This window comes from Thalassophryne amazonica, chromosome 9 (assembly GCF_902500255.1).
Source record: "Thalassophryne amazonica chromosome 9, fThaAma1.1, whole genome shotgun sequence".
Taxonomy (NCBI): domain Eukaryota; kingdom Metazoa; phylum Chordata; class Actinopteri; order Batrachoidiformes; family Batrachoididae; genus Thalassophryne; species Thalassophryne amazonica.
Genome location: NC_047111.1, coordinates 45,994,030 through 46,020,121, shown reverse-complemented (window position 1 = coordinate 46,020,121; position 26,092 = coordinate 45,994,030). Strand labels below are relative to the sequence as shown.

At 41.5% G+C, this 26,092-nt stretch overlaps 1 protein-coding gene across 1 annotated transcript in view; it reads left to right on the top strand.

Annotated features, from left to right (window-relative positions):
* The window catches only part of slc22a5 (solute carrier family 22 member 5), a 31,525-nt gene extending 9,520 nt beyond the window's left edge, over positions 1–22,005 (top strand). The window contains exons 5-10 of the mRNA XM_034177988.1: positions 10,013–10,139; positions 11,756–11,850; positions 14,452–14,666; positions 15,204–15,386; positions 20,588–20,723; positions 21,780–22,005. Of these exons, the coding sequence (XP_034033879.1) occupies positions 10,013–10,139; positions 11,756–11,850; positions 14,452–14,666; positions 15,204–15,386; positions 20,588–20,723; positions 21,780–21,876 (853 nt within the window). The 3' untranslated portion in view covers positions 21,877–22,005. The remainder of the gene's footprint in view (positions 1–10,012; positions 10,140–11,755; positions 11,851–14,451; positions 14,667–15,203; positions 15,387–20,587; positions 20,724–21,779) is intronic.
* The last annotated feature ends 4,087 nt before the right edge of the window (positions 22,006–26,092 follow it).

The following is a 26,092-nucleotide window of genomic DNA, read 5'->3' as shown; positions in this document are numbered from 1 at the left end:
TTGACCTGTGAACCGGAAGTGTTAACTAGCACTCTACATTCATAAACAGGAACTAACATGAAGGATTTTAGGGTTGGCAAACTTTTTTAGCTGTTAAATTTACTCACATTACCAGCCAAAAAAGTTATCACAACTAAATTTAACATAAGCTAATTGGTCCACTGATGGTTTTCAAAGTTAGCTGAAATCTAATCTGCTAATGAAAACATTAGCTTTGCTAATTAGTGGTTAGCGGATGAGCAGAACTGTGCCATTGGGCAGCACAGTGGCTTCACGGATAGTACTGTCCTCTCTGTGTGGAATTTGCATGTTCTCGCCGGGAATCTGACTTAGGGACCTCGAAATTGTTTTTTTTAAAGACACATTATATGAATAGATAACACCTGGTTCTTGTACTCTGACTTTTATTATTTTCCACACTGTGACTGTGTATGGAGTTTGCATATTCCCTCTGTAGTTTTGTAGATTCCCTCCAGGTACTCTGACTTCCAAAGAAACACAGGTTTGGTGAATTGGAAAGTTTAAATTGACATGAGGTGAGAGTTGCATCCTGTTCACGGTGTACCATCACCCTCATGACCACTGGGATAGGCTCCCGTGACCCCTAACTGGAATAAGAGGGTATAGAAAATGAAAGTATGTCCAAAATGAAAATATTATGTACATTATATACTTGATCCACTGTTGATTTTCCGAGTTTCCCCACCAACAAAGGATGGATAGGTCTGTAATTTTTATTGTAGAACTGTGAGAGACAGAATCTAAAAAATAATAATAATCAGATTGTATGATTTTTAAATAATTCTGTTGTGTGGGCCGCTGAAGAGGAGGTACTGCTGGCCCACCACCACCAGAGGGCACCCTGCCTGGAGTGCGGGCTCCAGGCACCAGAGGGCGCTGCCATCTCACAGGAGCAGCCGGGGTGACAGCTGTCACCTACGACAGCTGTTACCAATCATCTGATCCGCAGCGGTATATCTGCAGGACGTCATCTCCACTTCTCTGCCGAGATATCGCTCTACCAAGGAGGTAATTTCTCAGCTGACTGTGAATATCTGTTGATTGTGTGAGTTGGATATTCCGTTTCTTTTTTCGACGAGAGGTGGAGGTGGTTTCCCACCATACGTGTTGCTGGGTGCACACGCACCCACTTCTAACTGTTTTTGCTCCTTGCCAGCAGTACCAGATCCGACACGTGGAGGCAGTGGCCACCTCGGAGTTCGGGACTTGGCGGCTCCAGTATTCCCGGGGTTCGGTGGCGGAGGAAATCGTGTGGTTCCGGTTCTGCTTTGGACAAACGTCTCTTATCTTCGAGCCTGCCCACGTGACACATTCTTGTGTATTGACTTCTTTGTCTATTGTTGTGATCCGTTGTGTTTGTTGTGCTTATTCACAACAGTAAAGTGTTGTTATTTGACTTCCTCCATTGTCCGTTCATTTGCGCCCCCTGTTGTGGGTCCGTGTACCTACACTTTCCCAACAGGATATCTCGGCCAACGTCATGGATCCCGAGGGGCGTCAACCGGCTGTTGAATGGCCAATGGAAGAACAGGGCGCACAGGCGTCCGCAGGAGGAATGATCGGTGAGTTGCAGCGAATCCTCACCGCTTTCACGGCTCGGTTGGATCTTATGACCGAGCAGAACGTCCTCCTTAACCGCAGGGTGGAGGCTCTCGCCGCGCAGGTGGAAGCGCGCCCTCAGGGCGCTGCTGCGGCTCTCCCTCCTGTCGACCCTGTGCATAACAGTGACGTTCCACAGGTCGTTCAACGACCCCTCCCACCTTCCCCAGAAGCATACATAAGCCCTCCAGAGCCGTACGGAGGTTGTGTAGAGACGTGCGTGGACTTCCTTATGCAGTGTTCGCTCGTCTTCGCACAACGTCCTGTCATGTACGCGACTGATGCCAGCAAGATAGCTTATGTGATAAATCTGCTTCGCGGTGAGGCACGCGCTTGGGCTACAGCGCTCTGGGAGCAGAATTCACGGCTCCTTCAGACATATGATGGGTTTGTGAGGGAGTTCAGAACAGTGTTCGATCACCCAAATAGAGGAGAGACCGCTTCAGCCGTGCTGCTGTCAATGAGACAGGGGCGCCGGAGCGCAGCTGCTTATGCAGTCGACTTCCGCATCGCGGCTGCGACGTCCGGCTGGAATAGCACTGCCCTCCGCGCCGCCTTCGTAAACGGACTGTCGTTGGTTCTAAAGGAGCACCTGGTGGCTAAGGACGAACCGCGGGATTTAGATGGGCTTATTGATCTCATTATACAATTAGACAATCGGTTAGAAGAACGCCGTCGGGAACGAGACGAAGGGCGTGGCCGGGCACGCGCCGTCCCTCTCCCTTCCAGCTCCGACCGAGCTCCGCCCTCCCCACGCTCCACGGCCCCTACGCTCCGTGTGGTAACAGCTCCCCCTGCTGATGAAGCTATGGACACGAGCAGGGCCACATTTAGACCCCCGGATAGACAGAGGAGGCTGGTCCGCGGAGCATGCTTTGTTTGTGGCTCGATAGAGCATCAGGTGAGGGACTGCCCCGAGCGGTTAAACACCAACGCCCGCCCCTAGAAACTGGGCTAGGGGTGGGCCGAGACATTCACGTGGGACACACCCATATTGCCACACGACTCCCAGTTACAATCCTTTATGAGGATTTAACCCTTCAGGCCCCAGCACTGGTGGACACGGGCTCTGAGGGGAATTTGCTAGACAATTTGCTTTCCCAGAGCGGAATTCCACTTCCCCTATGGGTGCAGCTCCCGACGGCCCAGGAGACAGCGGACCTCCTGGTCCACCACGTCGTCCGGCTGCATGGGATTCCCACAGACATTGTCTCCGATCGCGGTCCCCAGTTCTCCTCGCAAGTCTGGAGGAGCTTCTGCCGGGAACTGGGGGCCACGGTGAGTCTCTCATCCGGGTATCATCCCCAGACCAACGGGCAAGCAGAACGGGCCAATCAGGAGGTGGAACAGGCCCTGCGTTGCGTGACGGCCGTGCACCCGGCGGCCTGGAGTACCCATTTGGCCTGGATTGAGTATGCCCATAACAGCCAGGTGTCGTCAGCCACCGGCCTCTCCCCTTTCGAGGTGTGTCTGGGGTACCAGCCTCCTTTGTTTCCGGTGGTTGAGGGAGAGGTCGGTGTGCCCTCGGTCCAGGCCCACCTGCGGAAGTGCCGTCGGGTGTGGCGTGCCACCCGTTCTGCTTTGCTGAGGGCCCGGATGAGGACGGAGGCCCATGCAGACCGTCGGCGGACCCCGGCCCCTACGTATCGGCCAGGGCAGGAAGTGTGGTTGTCAACTAAGGACATTCCCCTCCAAGTGGTCTCCCCTAAATTGCAGGAACGGTATATCGGTCCGTTTAAGATCCTCAAGGTCATCAGTCCAGCCGCAGTGAGGCTTCAGCTTCCGGCCTCACTGCGGATCCATCCCGTTTTCCATGTGTCCCGGATTAAGCCTCATCACACCTCACCCCTCTGTACTCCGGGTCCGGCACCACCTCCTGCCCGGATCATCGATGGCGAGCCGGCTTGGACTGTGCGCCGGCTTTTGGATGTCCGAAGGATGGGCCGGGGCTTCCAGTATTTGGTGGACTGGGAGGGGTACGGCCCCGAAGAACGCTCCTGGTTGAAGAGGAGTTTCATCCTGGACCCGGCCCTCCTGGCCGATTTCTACCGCCGCCACCCGGACAAGCCTGGTCGGGCGCCAGGAGGCGCCCGTTGAGGGGGGGGTCCTGTTGTGTGGGCTGCTGAAGAGGAGGTACTGCTGGCCCACCACCACCAGAGGGCACCCTGCCTGGAGTGCGGGCTCCAGGCACCAGAGGGCGCTGCCATCTCACAGGAGCAGCCGGGGTGACAGCTGTCACCTACGACAGCTGTTACCAATCATCTGATCCGCAGCGGTATATCTGCAGGACGTCATCTCCACTTCTCTGCCGAGATATCGCTCTACCAAGGAGGTAATTTCTCAGCTGACTGTGAATATCTGTTGATTGTGTGAGTTGGATATTCCGTTTCTTTTTTCGACGAGAGGTGGAGGTGGTTTCCCACCATACGTGTTGCTGGGTGCACACGCACCCACTTCTAACTGTTTTTGCTCCTCGCCAGCAGTACCAGATCCGACACGTGGAGGCAGTGGCCACCTGGGAGTTCGGGACTTGGCGGCTCCAGTATTCCCGGGGTTCGGTGGCGGAGGAAATCGTGTGGTTCCGGTTCTGCTTTGGACAAACGTCTCTTATCTTCGAGCCTGCCCACGTGACACATTCTTGTGAATTGACTTCTTTGTCTATTGTTGTGATCCGTTGTGTTTGTTGTGCTTATTCACAACAGTAAAGTGTTGTTATTTGACTTCCTCCATTGTCCGTTCATTTGCGCCCCCTGTTGTGGGTCCGTGTACCTACACTTTCCCAACAAATTCATTTGCATTTTATTGCATGAAATAAGTATTTGATACAATAGAAAATCAAACCTTCATATTTGGTACAGAAACCTTTGTTTGCCATTACAGAGGTCAGACGTTTACTGTAGTTCTTGACCAAGTTCGCACACTGCAGCAGGGAGTTTGGTCCATCCAAATCTTCTCCAGATCTTCCAGGCTTTGAGTTTCAGCTGCTTCCAAAGATTTTCTATTGGGTTCAGGTCTGGAGATTGGCTCGGCCACTCCATGACCTTGAAATGCTTCTTATGGAGCCACTCCTTAGTTGCCCTGGCTCTGTTATTTTTGGTTCATTGTCATGCTGCAAGACCCAGCCACGACCCATCTTCATTGCTCTTACTGAGGGAAGGAGATTGTTTACCAAAATCTCGCAATAGTGACCACATTCATCCTCCCTTCATTACAGTGCAGTTGTCTGGTCCCCTTTGCAGAAAAGCACCCCCAAAAATGATGTTTCCACCCCCATGCTTCACAGTTGGGACAGTGTTCTTGGGTTTGTTCTCATCCTTTAAACACGGCGAGTGGAGTTGATGCCAAAAAGCTCGAATTTGGTGTCATCTGACCAATGATCTCCTCTCATGCCTCCTCTGGATCATCCTGATGGTCACGGGCGAACTTTAATTGGCCTGGACATGTGCTAGCTTGAGCAGGGGGAACTCACGTGCCCTGCAGGATTTTAAACCATGATGGCGTTGCGTGTTACTCAGGTGATCTTTGCGACTGTGGTCCCAGCTCTCTTCAGGTCATTGACTAGGTCCTCCAGTGTAGGTCTGGGCTTTCTCAGAATCATCCTTACCCCATGAGGTGAGATCTTGCATGAAGCCCCAGACCAAGCAAGACTGACAGTCATCTTGTATTTCTTCCATTTTCTAATAACTGTACCAACAGTTGTTGTCTTCTCACCAAGGTGCTTGCCTGTTGCCCTTTAGCCCATTCCAGCCTTGCACAGGTCTACAGTTTTGACCCTGGTGTCCTGAGACAGTTCTTTGGTCTTGGCCATGGTGGACAGGGTTGAGTGTGATTGATGTGTGGACAGGTGTCTTTTATACAGGTAAGGAGTTCAAACAGGTGCAATTAGTACAGGTAAAGAGTGCAGAATAGGAGGGCTTCTTAAAGAAAAATGAACACGTCTGTGAGAGCCAGAATTCTTCCTGGTTGGTAGGTGATCAAATACTTATTTCATGCAATAAAATGCAAATTATTTATTTAAAAAAAATCATGCAACCCCAATTCCAATGAAGTTGGGACATTGTGTAAAATGTAAATAAAACAGAATACAATGATTTGCAAATCCTCTTCAACCTATATTCAATTGAATATGCCACAAAGACAAGATATTTAATGTTCACACTGATAAACTTTACTGTTTTTGTGCAAATATTTGCTCATTTTGAAATGGATGCCTGCAACACATTTCAAAAAAGCTGGGACGGGACAACAAAACATGGGGAAAATTGATGAATGCTCAAAGAACACCCAATTGGAAACAGGCATGTGTCGTGGTTGAGTATAAAAGGAACATCCCCAAAAGGCTCAGCCATTCACAAGCAAAGATGGGGCGAGGATCACCACTTTGTGAACAACTGCACTGAAAAAAAGTGAAACACAGTGCACTTCATTCAAAGTACTTATTTACATTGGTCTAATGGAAAATTGTGGTTTCCAGTTTAAATCTGCTGGAATCACTTTACAAAATCCTAAATATACATTGTGAGAAACTAAAAAAATTAGCTGTAACAAATTACATCAATTTTTTTAAGTTGATCCAAAGTAGCATTTTTTTCAGTGTCCGTGGAAAAAATAGTCCAACAGTTTAAGAACAATGTTTCACATTCAATTGCAAGGAATTTAGGGATTCCATCATCTACAGTTCATAATCAGAAGATTCAGAGAATCTGGAGAACTTTCTACACATAAGCAGCAAGGCCGAAAACCAACATTGAATGCCCATGACCTTCTATCCCTCAGGTGGCACTGCATTAAAAACCAGCATCATTATGTAAAGGATCTTACTGTGTGGGCTCAGGAACACTTCAGAAAACCATTGTCAGTTGACACAGTTCGTCGCTACATCTACAAGTGCAAGTTAAAACTCTACCATGCAAAGCGAAAGCCATCCATCAACAACATCCAGAAACGCCGCCGCATTCTCTGGGACGGAGCTCATTTGAAATGGACAGATGCAAAGTGGAAAAGTGTCCTGTGGTCTGATGAATATAGGTTGAAGAGGATTTCATTGTATTGTTTTTATTTACATTTTACACAACGTCCCAACTTCATTGGAATTGGGGTTATACAATGTGACTTTCTGAATATTTTTTTTAGATACAGCCTCTCACATTTGAAGTGTACCTATGATACAAATTACAGACCTTGACATTCATTCTAAGCTGGAAAACTTGGAAAATCAAAATTGCATCAAATACTTATTTGCCTCACTATACATAGGGTGTCCCAAAAAAATAGACAATATTTGAAACACTCGGTTTGACCCTTAAATGCTACAAACGTAATCACTTATGTTTCTTTTTTACTTGCAGAGACCCTGAAGTTTATGTTGATGCCAAGCATCGATGCATTGAAGGAAAACATCTGCTGAGAAATCAGAAAGATTCCTCAGGACACTTTCCCCAAAGCGTTTGCAGCTATGACCCATCTTCAATGCTCTTACTGAGGGAAGGAGGTTGTTTGCCAAAATCTCGCAATATATGACCCCATCCATCCTCCCTTCAATACGGTGCAGTCGTCCTGTCCCCTTTGCAAAAGAGCACCTCCAGAGTATGATGTTTCCACCCCCATGCTTCACGGTTGGGATGGTTTTCTTGGGGTTGTTCTCATCCTCTAAACATGGTAAGTGGAGTTGATTCCAAAAAGCTCTATTCTGGTCTCATCTGACCAAATGACCTTCTCCCATGCCTCCTCTGGATCATCCAGATGGTCACTGGTGAATTTCAAACGGACCTGGACATGTGCTGGCTTGAGCAGGGGGACCTTGCTGCCCTGCAGGATTTTAAACCATGACAGCATCATGTGTTACTAATGTAATCTTTGTGACTGTGGTCCCAGCTCTCTTCATGTCATTGACCAGGTCCTCCTGTGTAGTTCTTGACCAGGTCCTCCTGTGTAGTTCTGAGCTTTCTCAGAATCATCCTTACCCCACAAAGTGAGATCTTGCATGGAATCCCAGACCGAGGGAGATTGACAGTCATCTTGTGTTTCTTCCACTTTCTAATAAATAATCATAACAGTGAGCCAGAATTCTTGCTGGTTGGTAGGTGTTCAAATACTTATTTGCAGCAGCAACATACAAATAAATTATTAAAAAATCATACATTGTGATTTCCGGATTTTTTCTTTTTAGATTATGTCTCTCACAGTGGACATGCACCTAAGATGAAAATTTCACACCCCTCCATGATTTCTAAGTGGGAGAACTTGCAAAATCGCAGGATGTTCAAATACTTATTTTCCTCACTGTGTGTGTGTGTGTGTGTGTGTGTATATATATATATATATATATATATATATATATATATATATATATATATATATATATAGTGGGGAAAATAAGTATTTGATCCCCTGTCAGTTTTGCAGGTTTTCCCACCTACAAAGAATGTAGAGGTCTGTAATTTTTATCGTAGGTACACTTCAACTGTGAAAGACAGAATAAAAAAAAAAATCCAGAAAATCTCATTGTATGATTTCTTTTTTTAAATAATTAATTTGCATTTTATTGCATGAAATAAGTATTTGATCCCCTACCAACCAGCAAGAATTCTGGCTCTCACAGACCTGTTCATTTTACTTTAAGAAGCCCTCTTGTTCTGCATTCGTTACCTGTATTATTTGCACCTGTTTGAACTTGTTACCTGTATAAAAGACACCTGTCCACACACTCAATCAGTCACACTCCAACCTGTCCACCATAGCCAAGACCAAAGAGCTGTCTAAGGACACCAGGGACAAAACTGTAGACCTGCACAAGGCTGGGATGGACTACAGGACAACAGACAAGCAGCTTGGTAGACGACAACAACTGATTATTTATTAGAAAGTGGAAGAAACACAAGATGACTGTCAATCTCCTTCGGTCTGGGATTCCATGCAAGAGCTCACTTTGTGGGGTAAGGATCATTCTGAGAAAGCTCAGAACTACACAGGAGGACCTGGTCAATGACCTGAAGAGAGCTGGGACCACAATCACAAAGATTACATTAGTAACACATGATGCTGTCATGGTTTAAAATCCTACAGGGCAGCAAGGTCCCCCTGCTAAAACCAGCACATGTCCAGGCCCGTTTCAAGTTCACCAGTGACCATCTGGATGATCCAGAGGAGGCATGGGAGAAGTTCATGTGGTCAGATGAGACCAAAATAGAGCTTTTCGGCATTAACTCCACTTACCATGTTTAGAGGATGAGAACAACCCCAAGAAAACCATTCCAACTGTGAAGCATGGGGGTGGAAACATCATACTCTGGGGGTGCTCTTCTGCAAAGGGGACAGGACGACTGCACCGTCTTGAAGGGAGGATGGATGGGGTCATGTATTGCGAGATCTTGGCAAACAACCTCCTTCCCTCAGTAAGACCATTGAAGATGGGTCGTGACTGGGTCTTCCAGCATGACAGTGACCCCAAACACAGCCAGGGAAGCCAGGGAAAAATCTTTGGAGGGAGCTCAAACTCCAAACCTGAAAGATTTGGAGAAGATCTGTATGCAGGAGTGGACCAAACTCCCTGCTGCAGTGTGTGAAAACTTGGTCAAGAACTACAGGAAATGTCTGACCTCTGTAATGGCAGACCAATGTTTCTGTACCAATTGTTAAGCTCTGTTTTTCTAGGGGGTCAAATACTTATTTCATGCAATAAAATGCAAATTAATTATTTAAAAATCATACAATGTGATTTTCTGGATTTTTTTTTTTAGATTCTGTCTGTCACGGTTGAAGTGAACCTACGATAAAACATAATACCTACGACCTCTCCATTCTTTGTAGGTGGGAAAACCTGCAAAACTGACAGGGGATCAAATACGTATTTTCCCCACTGTATATATATATATATATATATATATATATATATATATATATATATATATATATATGTATATATATGTATATGTTTATTATTATTATTACAAAGTTTTGAGGCAAAAACCCACACAAAAGCAAATCTGCCAACAGAGAAATAAACTGGAATTTTTACAAAGGTTACACATTTCTCAAATTACACTGTCAGTGTAATTGTACACTGACAGGTGTACAATTACACTGACATAGTGTATTTGATTACAAACAAGCCATATAAAAGCAAACACTGACTGTGATTAGCATTTGCTTATAGCCAGACGTGCAAAATTACATCTGCTGCTGTTAGCTTCAACTGTTAGTATAAATTTTAGCAAAGATCAACTGTATGATAACAGCATATGTTAAAAGTAACCGCTAACATATGACTGCAAACATTAATGAAAAATTTAATAATTCCCTATCTCTGCCCTATAAACAAGAAAGGTCACATTTTACGCATGTATACTGTCATACTCTTGGCATCTGTTTTTTAAATCTGTATTCATTATAGGTTCATTCCAGAGTCTCCACGATGGCTCATCAGTCAAGGAAGAGTGCTGGAGGCTGAGAACATACTCAGAGATGCTGCAAGAAAAAATAAAGTTGAAGCACCACCTGCAATCTTTAAAGAAGCTGAGGTAAAGTTACACAGTGTTCAGAAATTATGCAATATCAGGCGTTTAGTTTCTGCCTGTGTTGTGTTTTGAGTTCTGATGCGACCCCAGATGCAGAGGACAGACGGGATGTGTTCAAACAGTGTGCTTTAAGCAAAACCAGTTTCAGTCCAAGGTCATAATGTTCAAAGAACAAATTCCGAAAATTCACAGGCCAAAGTTGGAAAACGTAGACAGGCAGGATAAGGAGGCAACTGGAGATCAAACTTCAAGAATATAAACACAAGGACAAAGGCAGCTAACAAATCAGCAACCAAGACCAGAGAAGACTATGTCAAAGTAAAACAGGAAGTGGGGCAAAACTGACAAACCTATAGAATAAAACCAAACTTCAATAAAACTTAGAAACAAGACTGAAACCAAATGCACATTTTAATAAAGAATAGACCAGAACTAAGACTACTAAACAGTCACAAGGATGAACCCAGAACTCAGAATAGCCTTTATTCACTAAGCATCTACAAGAATACAAAGATTTTGACTCCAATTTGAACTACACTCTCTCTGTACGAGCATGTACAAATATACACTAAATAATTCACAGTAAAAATGTGCAATGAAAAAATCTCCGAGATCAGAGAACACAAACTTAACCAAAACTGGATTTACAAAATTGGATAGACAGCAGGGAGATGAACCACAACACCCTTTAAATTTAAAAAATATACAATAGGGCTGTATAAAATATACGCTTTGCAAGTAACATTTATTAAAATCTCTTGAATGAAAGAGTAAATGGAAAACCTTAGGCTGAATTCGATTGTGCTCGGAACTCGGAAAAAAAGGAGATTTGACTCAGCAAAGTGCAACATAATGGCCATTCAAGTTAGAATTTCGAGTTGTACGCTCTGGCACAACCCGTGAAGACGGAGGTTGCCGATCATACATCACAGCAATGTAACGGCTCACAAAGTGAGCAAAACATAGAATTACCTTTTCATTAATATTTACTAGTATGTAGTGTTTGATGGTGGGTTTTATGCAATAAATGTATCTGACAGCATTAGCATCTGGTTTTGTCATGTTTATGCTGACACCTGCTGGACAACTCTGAAATGCAAAACGTTTATTTGATCCACAGTCTCATGCTTTTTTAAGACATTTTTTTTTTTTTTTATTAAAATCATTAAGTACAAAATGCTTAATGTTTTTATTTATGTGTTGTTCATTTACCTGTGACAATAACTGAATACATTCAAAGGAAACATTTTGTACTTTTGTTATGTACTCTTTGCCTCTATTACTTGATGGAAATGGGCATTATGTCAAAAGGTAAGACATGGATCTCCATGAAATTTAGTGCAAAAATCATCACTGCGGTAGACTGGCGGACCATTCAAGGTGGACCCAATGACTGCTGGGATAGACTCACCCCCCCCCCCCACACACACACACACGCGCACCCTCAATGAATGAAAGAATGAATGGTCACAGGGTAATGTTGGTCACTGACTCTACTTTGATTGACGCATGTACTGCAGCCTCATAGTTTTAACTGTATTCACGTAGGCCCTATAAATCTTCCTGTAGCTGTCTGGAACTGTTAACGGTATGATTTCTGTTGTTTGGCTTGGTTTTAGTTACAGCCTGTGCACCCAGCCAGGAAGTATTCCATGCTTGATGTACTGAAATCCAAAAACATAAGATGTATTACACTGATGTGTCTCCTCTTGTGGTGAGTAATTTGTATTTTCTGCATTATAACATTGAATAATGGCCATTAGACCAGAGTCATATATATATATATATATATATATATATATGTATGTATGTATGTATGTATGTATGTATATATCCATACACACACAACCCTAATTCCAGTGAAGTTCAAAATACTTAGCAAATTCTTATTTCATGCAATAAAATGCAAATTATTTATTTAAAAAAAATCATGCAACCCCAATTCCAGTGAAGTTGGGACATTGTGTAAAATGTAAATAAAACAGAATACAATGATTTGCAAATCCTCTTCAACCTATATTCAATTAAATACACCACAAAGACAAGATACTTAATGTTGAAACTGATAAACTTTGTTGTTTTGTGCAAATATTTGCTCATTTTGAAATGGATGCCTGCAACACATTTCAAAAAAGTTGAGACAGGGCAACAAACGACTGGGAAAGTTGATGAATGGTCAAAGAACACCTAATTGGAAACATGCGAGTGTCATGATTGGGTATAAAAGGAGCATCCCCAAAAGGCTCAGCCATTCACAAGCAAAGATGGGGTGAGGATCACCACTTCGTGAACAACTGTATGAAAAAAAATAGTCCAACAGTTTAAGAACAATGTTTCTCAACGTTCATTTGCAAGGAATTTAGAGATTCCATCATCTACAGTCCAGGATTTGCAAATCATTGTATTCTGTTTTTATTTACATTTTACACAATGTCCCTGCTTCACTGGAATTGGGGTTGTATATATATATATATATATATATATATATATATATATATATATATATATATATATATATATATATATATATATATACACACACACACACACACAGTGGGGCCAAAGAGTATTTAGTCAGCCCCTGATTGTGCAAGTTCTCCTACTTAGAAAGATGAGAGAGGTCTGTAACTTTCATCATAGGTACACTTCAGCTATGAGAGACAAAATGAGAAAAAAAATCCAGGAAATCACATTGTAGGATTTTTAAATAATTTATTTCTAAATTATGGTGGAAAATAAGTATTTGGTCACCCACAAACAAGCAAGATTTCTGGCTGTCACAGACCTGTACCTTCTTTAAGAAGCTCCTCTGTCCTCCACCTGTTACCTGTATTAATGGCACTTGTTTGAACTCGTTATCTGTATAAAAGACACCTAACCACAGCCTGAAACAGTCAGACTCCAAACTCAACCATGACCAAGACCAAAGAGCTGTCAAAGGACAACAGGAAGAAAATTGTAGATGTGCACCAGGCTGGGAAGAGTGAATCTACAATAGTCAAGCAGGTTGGTGTGAATAAATCAACTGTGGGAGCAATTGTAAGAAAATGGAAGACATACAAGACCATTGATAATCTCCCTCGATCTGGGGCTCCACACAAAATATCATCCCGTGGGGTCAAAATGATTATGAGCAAAAATCCCAGAACTACATGAAGGGACCTGATGAAGACCTGCAGAGAGCTGGGATCAAAGTAACAAAGGCTACACACTACGCAGAGAGGGACTCAAATCCTGCAGTGCCAGGCGTGTCCCCCTGATGTCCAGGCCCATCTGAAGTTTGCCAGAGAGCATGTGGATGAGCCAGAAGAGGAGTGGGAGAATATCATGCGGTCAGATGAAACCAAAATGGAACTTTTAAGTAAAAACTCAACTCGTCATGTTTGGAGGAAGAAGAATGCTGTTGCATTCCAAGAACACCATATCTACTGTGAAGCATGGGGGTAGAAACATCATGCTTTGGGGCTGGTTTTCTGCAAAGGGGACAGGGCAACTGATCCGTGTTAAGGGAAGAATGAACGGGGCCATGTATCGTGAGATTTTAAGCCAAAGCCTCCTTCCATCAGTGAGAGCTTTGAAGATGCAACGTGGCTGGGTCTTCCAGCATGACAATGATCCCAAACACACCGCTCAGGCAATGAAGGAGTGGCTCCGTAAAAAGCATTTCAATGTCCTGGAGTGGCCAAGCCATTCTCCAGACCTCAACCCCATAGAAAATTTGTTGAGGGAGTTGAAAGTCCATATTGCCCAGCGACAGCCCCAAAACATCACTGCTCTAGAGGAGATCTGCATGGAGAAATGGGCCAAAATATCAGCTACAGTGTGTGCAAACCTGGTGAAGACTTACAGGAAATGCTTGACCTCTGTCATTGCCAACAAAGATTATGTTACAAAGTATTGAGTTGAACTTTTGTTATTGACCAAATACTTATTTTCCACCATAATTTACAAATAAATCTTTAAAAATCCTACAATGTGATTTCCTGGTTTTTGTTTTTTTTTTTTTTCTCATTTTGTCTCTCATAGTTGAAGTGTACCTATGATGAAAATTACAGACCTCTCTCATCTTTCTAAGTAGGAGAACTTGCACAATCACGGGCTGACTAAATACTTTTTGGCCCCAGTGTGTGTGTGTGTGTGTGTGTGTGTGTGTGTGTGTGTGTGTGTGTGTGTGTGTGTGTGTGTATACACACACACACAGAGATTGTTATTTCCAAAGGAACTAAAAGAAATCAAAGTTCAGATTTACTATATTTGCTTTATAAATGCTATGGAAATACCATTTACATAAGTCTTTCTTTCTAATTGTTTTCAGGATGGCAATAAACATAGGCTATTTTGGATTGTCTCTGAACACCTCTAACCTCAGTGGAAACCCCTTCATGAATTGTTTTTTATCAGCTGTGAGTGAGGTTCCTGCATACATTGTGTCCACCTGCCTCCTAAAGAGATGTCACAGAAGAGCTCTTCTCTCATCTTTCCTTATTATCGGTGGAGGAGTTCTTTTGCTCATCCAGTTCTTGCCTCACAGTAAGACTTCTCATTGTCATTGACCCCATCTTCTACTTTTATATCATTACAAGAAAAGGGCTTACCTTGTAGAATAGTGTGAAATAATACACATTCCTTTTTAAGTTTTCAGTTATCACATTTGACGTCATATCGTCATTTGACGTTTGCGTTTTCTGCAGATAAAATGTCACCTTTTTCAGAACATCCTTGTTTTCTACATTCACCTAACCAATTTTACAAGTTGAAACACCTCAATTTGTTTCCTCCTAAGTTGTCACTTTGCACAGTAATTTGGTGACCATACGATGCCGATACAGTATTGTCTCCTGCATGGCATTCAGCATTAATTTAAAAATGGTAAAACACCAAATGCAATGTACCTTTGTTGTGTTTAAACTGTATATTTTGATGTTTAACATTATCAGAGGACAAAATCAACATAAATGAATCGAGTTACTGGAAGAAAGTAATATTCTGGAACTCTGTTTTTATTAGGCATTTTACAAAGATTGTAACTTCATAGACACTCCAAATACCTCATGACTCTCCTTTTAGGTCTTCACTATGTTGCTCTGGCACTGGAAATGACTGGGAAATTTGGCTTTACCATGGCCTTCAGCATCGTCTACATCTTCACAGCCGAGCTCTACCCTACTGTACTCAGGAATGTGGGTATGGGAATGTGTTCCTCTGCCGCACGCATCGGCAGCATTACAGCTCCTTATGTCATCTATTTAGGTATGTATGCCCAAAAATATCAAGGGCCTATTCTCAATAAGTTTTTATTTTTAAAAAATCTAATGGTAAACACACACTGTTATACTGAGGAAAAACCTCCATCCCAACTCATATGATCTTGATTTAAGTAAGTCCTATGTCCCAGATTCCGTAGTGTGACCAGGACACCAGTCTGATGCAGGTCACTTCCCCAGCCAGTACCCATTTACACCTGGGTGGACTGGGAAAATATACTGATGAAGTGTGATATCCAAGGGCATAGAGTGGGAATGGAACCAAGGTCTACATATTGGCAGCCCAGCTCCTTGTCCTACTGAGCAGCGTGCTCTGTGAGCTTTATTGACATGGTATTATAACATAGTAGATAGTTCATGTAAATCCAGTTTATCTGAAAAGGAATATTGTTGCACAATTTAATTCAGTTTATTTATACGAGGGCTGTCAATAAAGTATAGGTCCTTTTTATTTTTTTCAAAAACTATATGGATTTCATTCATATGTTTTTACATCAGACATGCTTGAACCCTCGTGCGCATGCGTGAGTTTTTCCACGCCTGTCGGTGACGTCATTCGCCTGTGAGCACTCCTTGTGGGAGGAGTCGTCCAGCCCCTCGTCGGAATTCCTTTGTCTGAGAAGTTGCTGAGAGACTGGCGCTTTGTTTGATCAAAATTTTTTCTAAACCTGTGAGACACATCGAAGTGGACACGGTTCGAAAAATTAAGCTGGTTTTCAGTGAAAATTTTAATGGCTGATGAGAGATTTTGAGGTGATACTGTCGCTTTAAGGACTTCCCACGGTGCGAGACTTCGCGCAGCGGTCCCAGGCGCCGTCGTCAGCCTGTTTCAAGCTGAAAACCTCCACATTTCAGGCTCTATTGATCCAGGACATCGTGAGAGAACAGAGAAGTTTCAGAAGAAGTCGGTTTCAGCATTTTATCCGGATATTCCACTGTTAAAGGAGATTTTTTTTAATGAAAGACGTGCGGACGGGTCCGTGCGTCGGGACGCAGCCGGCGCGGTGCGGCGGCACAGGAAAAACACCTCTGTGTTGATAACCATTTGTAAAATCCAGGCGGCTTTTGATGGCTTTCAGTGGAGTGAGTATATGAGAAATTGATTAACAGCTGGACATGTTCCAACTTGTCCTTAAGGCTTCCAACAGAGGTGTTTTTCCTGTGGTGGAGCATCGCGGCAGCTGCGAGCCGACGCTGCAATCCGTCCGCACGTCTTTCATTAAAAAAAATCTCCTTTAACAGTGGAATATCCAGATAAAATGCTGAAACCGACTTCTTCTGAAACTTCTCTGTTCTCTCACGACGTCCTGGATCAATAATGAAATGTGGATGTTTTCAGCTTGAAACAGGCTGACGACGGCACCTGAGAGCGCTGCGCGACGTCTCGCACCGTGGGAAGTCCTTAAAGCGACAGTATCACCTCAAAATCTCTCATCAGCCGTTAAAATTTTCACTGAAAACCATCTTAATTTTTCAAACCGTGTCCACTTCGATGTGCCTCACAGGTTTAGAAAAAATTTTGATCAAACAAAGCGCCAGTCTCTCAGCAACTTCTCAGACAAAGGAATTCCGACGAGGGGCTGGACGACTCCTCCCACAAGGAGTGCTCACAGGCGAATGACGTCACCGACAGGCGTGGAAAAACTCACGCATGCGCACGAGGGTTCAAGCATGTCTGACGTAAAAACATATGAATGAAATCCATATAGTTTTTGAAAAAAATAAAAAGGACCTATACTTTATTGACAGCCCTCGTATAGTGCCAACTCACAACAAAGCTGCCTCAAGGCGCTTCACATGGGTCAAGTCCACCCTTACCAACCCAGTCAGATTTAATATTTTTAAACTTTAAGTGTTGTTCTGCAGTGGGTTTTGATAAACCGGCTTCCCACAGACTGACTGTGACGTCTTCTTGCTTGTGCAGCTTGATAGAAGTCATGTATAGCAGTAGGTGTTGGAGGAAGGTATAGTGGTGTTGCTCAGATGTAGTGTTCAAATACTCATGGTGCCTGTATTGTTGTATTGGCTCCATAATCTCAAAATAAAACCTGCTGCTGTCATGAGTCACTACATGTTGACCATGAGTAGAATTGGAATCAAGATATTGTTCTCTGGTAAATTCTACCCTGAATAGTATTCATTACATTTCAAAAAGATTGGCCAACAAACTTAAGTAATTCATTATATTGTGCACATTGCAAAATCCATGAGAAGAAGTATGTATTTGAACAAAAAAAACAAAGGTGCTTCAGAATAATCAGTACAAAAGGAATCACTGTCCTAATAAAGTCAGTGCATTCGTTTACTAGGTCACTGTTGCCATACAGACCACGTCACACTTGCCACCATATTTATGGATAAAATAAATTAACAAAACTGGCCCTGAAAGAGCTTCTGTACCCTTTCTGGCCTCTCAGCCTGACTGGTTTAGTCAGCCCTCACAAGCTGAATGTTCCCCTCATCAGCCAGTTTGGAACAGTTTGGGTCAGGCTCTATTCCAGGTCCTGGCATGACTCCCAAACTCCCATCTGGCAGAATTCTTAGCAGAACATGGAGAAGAGAATAATTTCTCATACAACCTTAAATTAGAAAAAGTTGGAATGGTATGGAAAAAGCTAATTAAAGAAAGAAAGAAAAAACAGCAGTGATTTTTAAATTTTCTTTGACTTCTATTTCGGTAAAAACAGTATGAATCTGATAGTTCATGTTTTGTGATCAATTTAACACTGTGGTATTCCATTATATCATCAGGTGGCATGCAGCCAGTCACGAGAACTATTTACAGAACAAGTTTTTATGAACTCAGAACATTAATATTCTTAAGTGTATGAATGAATATTTACAGAACAGCCTCAGAATTGAGATTCAATGTTTTTGATCACAATAGTAAAGGAACTATTTTACAGAACAAGTTTTTTATAAACTCAGAACATGAATATTCTTAAGTGTATGAATGAATGACAGAACAGCCTCAGAACTGAGATTCAATGTAGTAGGAATTTATGAACTAAGTATGCATGAACAAGAGTTGTCACACTCAACACAACTTTCTTTTCTATTTTTTTATTTTTATTTTATGATCAAACTGATATTATTTTCAATTATTTATTTATTTTTACTACCTAGCGTTCTTGGCATTTTTTTCCACACAAAGTTAAACAATGTTGATTAAGGTGTTTGTGTGTGTGTGTGTGTGTGTGTGTGTGTGTGTGTGTGTGTGTGTGTGTGTGTGTGTGTGTGTGTGTGTGTGTGTGTGTGTGTGTGTGTGTGTGTGTGTGTGTGTGTGTGTGTGCGTGTGTATGCGCGCGCGCTATGTAACAGAAAATATCTACTGTATTCAAAGCCTATAAAAAGCCTATAAACAATATATAAAGCTTAATTTGTAATATTTATATTTATTTTCATGAACTGCAGTGAGAAAGTAAAAAAATATTGAGAAAGTAAAAAAAAATTAATATAGGTTACTTTGTGTGTTCAGCTATATGTATGTATGTGTGTAAGTGGTCTGTAAGACTATTTTTTAATGATCTGTGTGAACTTGGTGATTCATGCAAACATCCAGTGATGCTAAACAGGAAAATAATATGTCAGCCTTGTTTACTGTATTCTTCTCAAAAGCACCGCGTTCAGTACGAGCAAAGTTTTCCAAATGACTTTATATCACCAGTCAAACGAAGAGCAAACAAACGGTTTCAAAAAAAAAACAGAGTGGAGGCAGTGAGCGACGTGACAGGAGCCGTTTTCAGCTCTGTCTTGTCAAATGCACGGCATACAATACGAAACAACTTCACCAAGTAACTTTAAATATCATACTAACTGAAATAGAGGTGAGCTGAAGAAAACCTAAGGAGTGCTGAAGAGAGCATCGTGAGCTAGAGTCAAACGAAGCACAGAGAGAGATCAGTCCTTGTCCGTGTGTGTGCGAGAGGCTGCAGAGAGACGTGTCTGTGTAGAGAGTGGTGGGTGCTGTGTGTGACTGGCCAATCATACAGCGTGAAGACAATCAGTTACCCAATGAGGATTTTCCTCCAGCACGAGCACAGATATTGACGAGTTTTACTTGTATCATGCTTGTACTCGTCAAAAATGCTTTATCTGTACCGGAATATCCGGCTCAACCCTATTGGGGATGAAAATAAACATACAGAATCTGTGCCCACTCTTCTGGGTTGTTTTTCCACATGATGGCAGGTGCCTTCTGTACTTTATAGTACAAAACCACTCCAACGATCAAATGCAAAATGTATCATACCATAAACGCTGTGGGTTTTGTGTTATTTAAAAGACGTTCACTCATTCCATGAATATTTGACCAATTTTAATGTACAATCAATCAGTGGCGGTGCCAAGGGGGGGCTAGGGGGAGCTTAAGCCCACCCAATAATGAGCCAAGCCCCCCTCAGCCAATAATAATAATAACAATAATAATTCTGCCAATAATGTGAATAGCGACTGACATATTTGTGGATCTCAACTGTAGTTTTGTGCTGAGAATGTCTCAATATTGCGTAACTGAGCAAAGTGATGAATGTGTGTTTTCAGTGATCCACCAATGCTGAATCACCCTTCACAAACAGAATTTTCAGTTTTGCAAATAAACATTTATTTGTAAAAACTCCCACACAAGTTGCAAATCAGAAATTTGTGTTTGTGGATCACAAAGCACGTGTACAAATCAAAATCACCCTCTGTGCATTTGCAGGTATTAATGAAACAAATTTAACTCCATACTCCAAAAATTTGGGTTCCCTAAATATTTATTATGGCCACTCTTAAAACTTCACTTATCTATTTATACCTATGTGCAAGTTTACTGAACTTGCAATCATTCTAAGTGTGTGTGTGCACACTGATACCACATTTTAGAGGAGTATGGGTGACTAAAACATATACCTTGGTATTTATAAACCAATTTACTATATATTGTTCATTTCGACGACATTTTGTGGAGCCCCTCCAACTTTTACCCCAGCTCCCCCTCAGCCCCCCAACAAAAATTTCCTGGCGCCACCACTGCAATCATTTTTCCAGGAATGTGAACGTCAACTCAAATGAAACTAGAATTCAGCAGGGGCCTATAATGTAGTCATTTGCCAGTCTTTGCTCATAATGAATGCTTAAGGCTTTGGTTTTCAAGTATAACTATGTAACTTAATAATGTGGAGTCCCCCCATATGTTCTTTATAGGTTCTTATAATAAATTTCTGCCTTATATCATCATGGGAAGTCTGACAATTGCCTCATCTGTGGTCAACTTGTTCCTTCCGGAAACCCTCAGTAAAGAGCTTCCAGAAACAGTGGCGCAGATGCAAAAGTGCCGGGGGTGAGTACATTTTTCTGAGGTAGTGTTGTGGTGCTAAACATTATAGTTTTAGGTACAAAGATAAAGGGCCTCTTCACACATAACACGAAGTTGGGCGAAAGAAGCAGAAACTGGCTGAAAATCCGTGAACAAATAACGAAATATGGAACCACGAAACATTCCACCTGCTGTCTGGACAGACACATGGTGGGACAGGTGTGCACAATACCGCAGTGATGGTTTTGTGCACGTTCGACTTCACGCGCACGAACACAGTGCAAGCATGTGGAAAGTCGTGCACACAGCAGTGGAGTAATTAGATGCTGGACATACGTACATAAACAAAAATCTGTAACGCAAAATAATCAGAGCACAGATTCAGAACATTATAGGAACAATGAATGTATTGTTTAAATGTAAGACAATCATGTTACTAGTCATGAATCTGTTCTCATTGTAAAAAAACCACACACATACAATTTATAATACTTAATTCCTGTTATAAAGACGTACAGCAGGAAGTACGGAAATTATGTGGAATACTGTTCTCCCTGTTATGTTTTACATGATTTACCCTATGCTCTTGTCTCATGAAGAGCCGGTGTCGCCGACCGTACGGTCCCCTCTAAAAATTGGTCTGTCCTGCCTTCGCTACGCATGCATCATTTTTGTGCGTCAGCCGAGGTTCACCAATTAACACCTCATTTCTGCTTCAGACTGCACTCCATTCATCATCTAACTCAGCGACAGTTATCTGAAGCTTTTGTACAACAATCATTTCCACATAAATTCAGCATTATTTCATAATAAACGATGGACGACGCAATCAGAGTGGTGGTGACAGCTGTACGAGGCGTTCGAGGCGGCTCTGATTTGTCACGAGTGGCATCCGATTCCTCCTTTGTGCGCCAATCGGCTTCAGTCGTTTTATGTGAAGGGGCCCTAAAGCTTGTGACATCCATACATGGAATTAAGATTGGTTAGGCAAATAAAAGAACACTTTTAGCTTGATAAAGTGTTATGGGTTTTTAATGGTCATGTGCCATATTTATTTTTGATTTTTTTTCTCCACAACAGATTGTGCATTGGAAAGAAGAAATACTTAGAGAATGGAAGTGGTAACTCACCCAGGCATCATGAGGACAAAGCAGTTGTGCAGGCTCCTTCTTTGTAGTTTCCTGATTGCCTTTCTTAAAATGGAAAGGAAGGGTGGAAGGAAAGATGGAATGTTCTTGACTCGTTGAGATTTCTTTGGTTATTGTTCCGCCATATATTTTAATAAATATAAGCATCCTAATACATGGAGTGAGTTTTTTTCTTTTATCATTGTGATCTCGAAATCAGGTTCTTCAAGTGCAGAAAATTTTCCCAATGAGAGACTGTTCACAAATACACTGATCAGCCATAACATTGTGATCACCTGCCTAATGTTATATAGGTTTGCCATCAAAACAGGTGTGACTCATCAAGGCATGGACAACACTACAACTTTGAAGGTGTGCTATTGTATCTGGCACCAAGACGTTAGCAGCAGATCTTTCTGTTTGATTGAACCATACAGACCAACCTTCTCTCCCTATCCTTGTCTTACAGACATAAAGACATGGATGACCTCTAATTTCCTGCTTTTAAACTCAGATAAAACTGAAGTTATTGTACTTGGCCCCACAAATCTTAGAAACATGGTGTCTAACCAGATCCTTACTCTGGATGGCATTACCCTGACCTCTAGTAATACTGTGAGAAATCTTGGAGTCATTTTTGATCAGGATATGTCATTCAATGCGCATATTAAACAAATATGTAGGACTTCTTTTTTGCATTTGCGCAATATCTCTAAAATTAGAAAGATCTTGTCTCAGAGTGATGCTGAAAAACTAATTCATGCATTTATTTCCTCTAGGCTGGACTAATTCAAAATGCTGCAGCTAGAGTACTGACAGGGACTAGAAGGAAACGGCATATCTCACCCATATTGGCCTCTCTTCAATGGCTTCCTGTTAATTCTAGAATAGACTTTAAAATTCTTCTTACTTATAAGGTTTTGAATAATCAGATCCCATCTTAACTTAGGGACCTCATAGTACCATATCACCCCAATAGAGCGCTTCGCTCTCAGACTGTAGGCTTACTTGTAGTTCCTAGGGTTTGTAAGAGTAGAATGGGAGGCAGAGCCTTCAGCTTTCAGGCTCCTCTCCTGTGGATCCAGCTCCCAATTCGGATCAGGGAGACAGACACCCTCTCTACTTTTAAGATTAGGCTTAAAACTTTCCTTTTTGCTAAAGCTTATAGTTAGGGCTGGATCAGGTGACCCTGAACCATCCCTTAGTTATGCTGCTATAGACTTAGACTGCTGGGGGGTTCCCATGATGCACTGAGTGTTTCTTTCTCTTTTTGTTCTGTATGCACCACTCTGCATTTAATCATTAGTGATTGATCTCTGCTCCCCTCCACAGCATGTCTTTTTCCTGGTTCTCTCCCTCAGCCCCAACCAGTCCCAGCAGGAGACTGCCCCTCCCTGAGCCTGGTTGTGCTGGAGGTTTCTTCCTGTTAAAAGGGAGTTTTTCCTTCCCACTGTTGCCAAGTGCTTGTTCACAGGGGGTCGTTTTGACCGTTGGGGTTTTTCCGTAATTATTGTATGGCTTTGCCTTACAATATAAAGCGCCTTGGGGCAACTGTTTGTTGTGATTTGGCGCTTTATAAATAAAATTGATTTGATTTGATTACACATCAGTGAAGTTTGGCCACAATGACCCTGTCGCCGGTTTGCCAGTTGACCTTCCTTGGATGACTTTTGCTTGGTACTGGCCACTACAGACTGGGAACATCCCACAAGAGCTGCAGTTCTGGAGAAGCTCCAGAGCAGTCACTCAAATCTAGATCTTTATCCAACCCCTTTTTTCCTGGTTCAGTCACATCAACATCAAGGACTGACTGTTAACTTGCTGCCTAATGTATCCCAACTATTTGGTGATATTGCAGTGAGATAATCAGTGGTATTCACTTCACCTGTCAGTGGTTCCAAAGTTATGGCTGATCAATGTATAAGCTAACCAACTGTTTTAAATGATCTGTTCCAGTAAAAATTAGGGAAGATAACTTGCGCTCAATTGAAGGAAAAGCAAATGAGACAAAAAGTAAAGTACACTACACATTTTCTTTAAAAACCAAAGCAACCCTTTTCTGGGCAACTCTTTCCAATGGCTTTTTAGTTTTGTTTTGTTTTTTACCAAATTGTGTGAACATGGAAATTGTTGATTTGTGCAATGACATTAAATTCTAAGCAAGAGAAATGGACAGCAGCTTTAAGAGTTGAAAAATATCTTGTCTTTTCCTGTCATTTAACTGACCTGTGTTTCTGGTACAACGCATATTTTGGCTCCACATATCTCTGTGAGATGGCATTTTCAGAGATGAAAATCAAAGGCATCAGAAGGCTGATGTATACCCTTAGTCTAGGACCTAGACTCAAGGACCCAGCTTAGACATGTATGCACATCATTTCGGAGAAAATAACTCAACTGTTCTAGACTAATATGACCCCAATGAACAACTTGGAATATGTGCCAAAATCTCTGTCCAGGACGAACATTCCTTTTTGTCCCAAGTGTTACTTCAAATACAGCTGTATCTTCAGGTAGCTGGAATCCGTTGCTTCAAGGACTGCGACTGGTGCAGAAACCCTAACACTGAATGGAGTTTGTTGAAAAAGAAACTAATGTGGTGTCGTTGGCTGGTTGGAAATTTCCCTGATAATATTTAAACAAGATCTCTGGATACTGCTGTCTGCTAAAGAAACAAGTTTGTTTTGTATTTTTTGCTTTAAATCAATATTCCATTGATATCAGCAGAGGTGGGACAAAGTCACCATCAAGTCACTCTTAAGTCATTTTGCATTATGACTTGAGACTTGACTTCGGACTTGCAGATTGATGACTTGACAGTAACTTCATCCCACCTCTGGATAACAGTATGACTGAAAATAAAATGTCATTGTATTTGGTAAATTTTTGTTTTCTTTCAATGTACGAAAATAAGTTGACCCACTTATTTTAGCCATTTTCTCTTAAAATATCAAAATATAAATTTTACACTTTTCTGTGACCCTTCCAAACATGTACTGGTCATTCTGAAAATTTTGAATACCTTGGAAAATCTATAACTGCTGCAGTTTAGAAAATACAGCTGTATTTGAAGTAGCACTTGGGATGAAAAAGGCCATGGTCAGTTTCGGGCTGTTCATACCGGATACAGATTTTGGCACATATCCCAAGTTATTCATTGGGGTCATATTAGTCTAGAACAGCTGAGTTATCCTCTCCTATTTATTTATTTATTAAATTTTTTGATAAACTAAATTAAACTACATTTTACATTACATTAAATTACATCACATTTTATGACTGTATTTTGTGTTTACTCAGGTTACCGTTGTTTTATTTACATTCCTGTTTGATTATCAGAAACCATGGTACACATAAAAACAGAAGATATCAAAATTTAAAATTCATCTTTTCACAATACTATGTATTTCAGGGAGAAAGACTGATGACTGTATACGTGCGTCATCATTTCACTTTCATTTCAGTCATATCAGGAAGCTCAGTGTTTTGTTTTTTTAATGCACTGGCTTTGTTCTTTTGTAAGAAATCACTCAGAATGATTACATTTTTACCACGAGTTTCTAAAATTATAATGAGGTACCTTTGGAACTCTGCAGCCATGTGACAGATCTGAATGAGAGCGCAGCATAGTTCTGATTTTACTGGAAGAACTGACTGAAGTAAAAGTGAAAGCATACAGGCTGCATGGCAAAGCTGTCTGTCTTCTGTCTTCTTGCATTCATGGATGAATTATTTCTGTAATAATCGCTATATGGAATAAAGTCTGTGTAATTCAAGGTAAGTCAAACTGTTGTTAAATTAAGCTGTAAATTTCCATCCCAAAATAAAAATATTAGAATAAAAATGAAGATGTAAAGATTGTTATGTTTCAAACACTCAAATGAAATGTGATTTTAGAAGAAAGGTCTACAAGGTCAACAAGTCTTTTTAATTTTTTTATCTTTTCATTTATGTAATAATAATATTCTTAATGATAAATGTATTTGTGATAGCACTTTCCTTATAATTAAAATATACAAACAAATAATATTTAAAACACTTTTTAAAATATATTTTTAAAACATTTAAAAATCATGTTACTTGTGATTTTAGAACTTGGTTTTAGAACTTGATAAAATAAAATCTGCAAACTGAATTAAAAAAAAACCTCCTCATTGGAGGTCTTCTTAACAAGCTCCTGTGGAAAACAGGAAACAGTATCGTGAAGTCTTGTTTGTCTGTTTTATGTACCGATATGCCAAGAAAAAGTTTCATAATACAATTTCT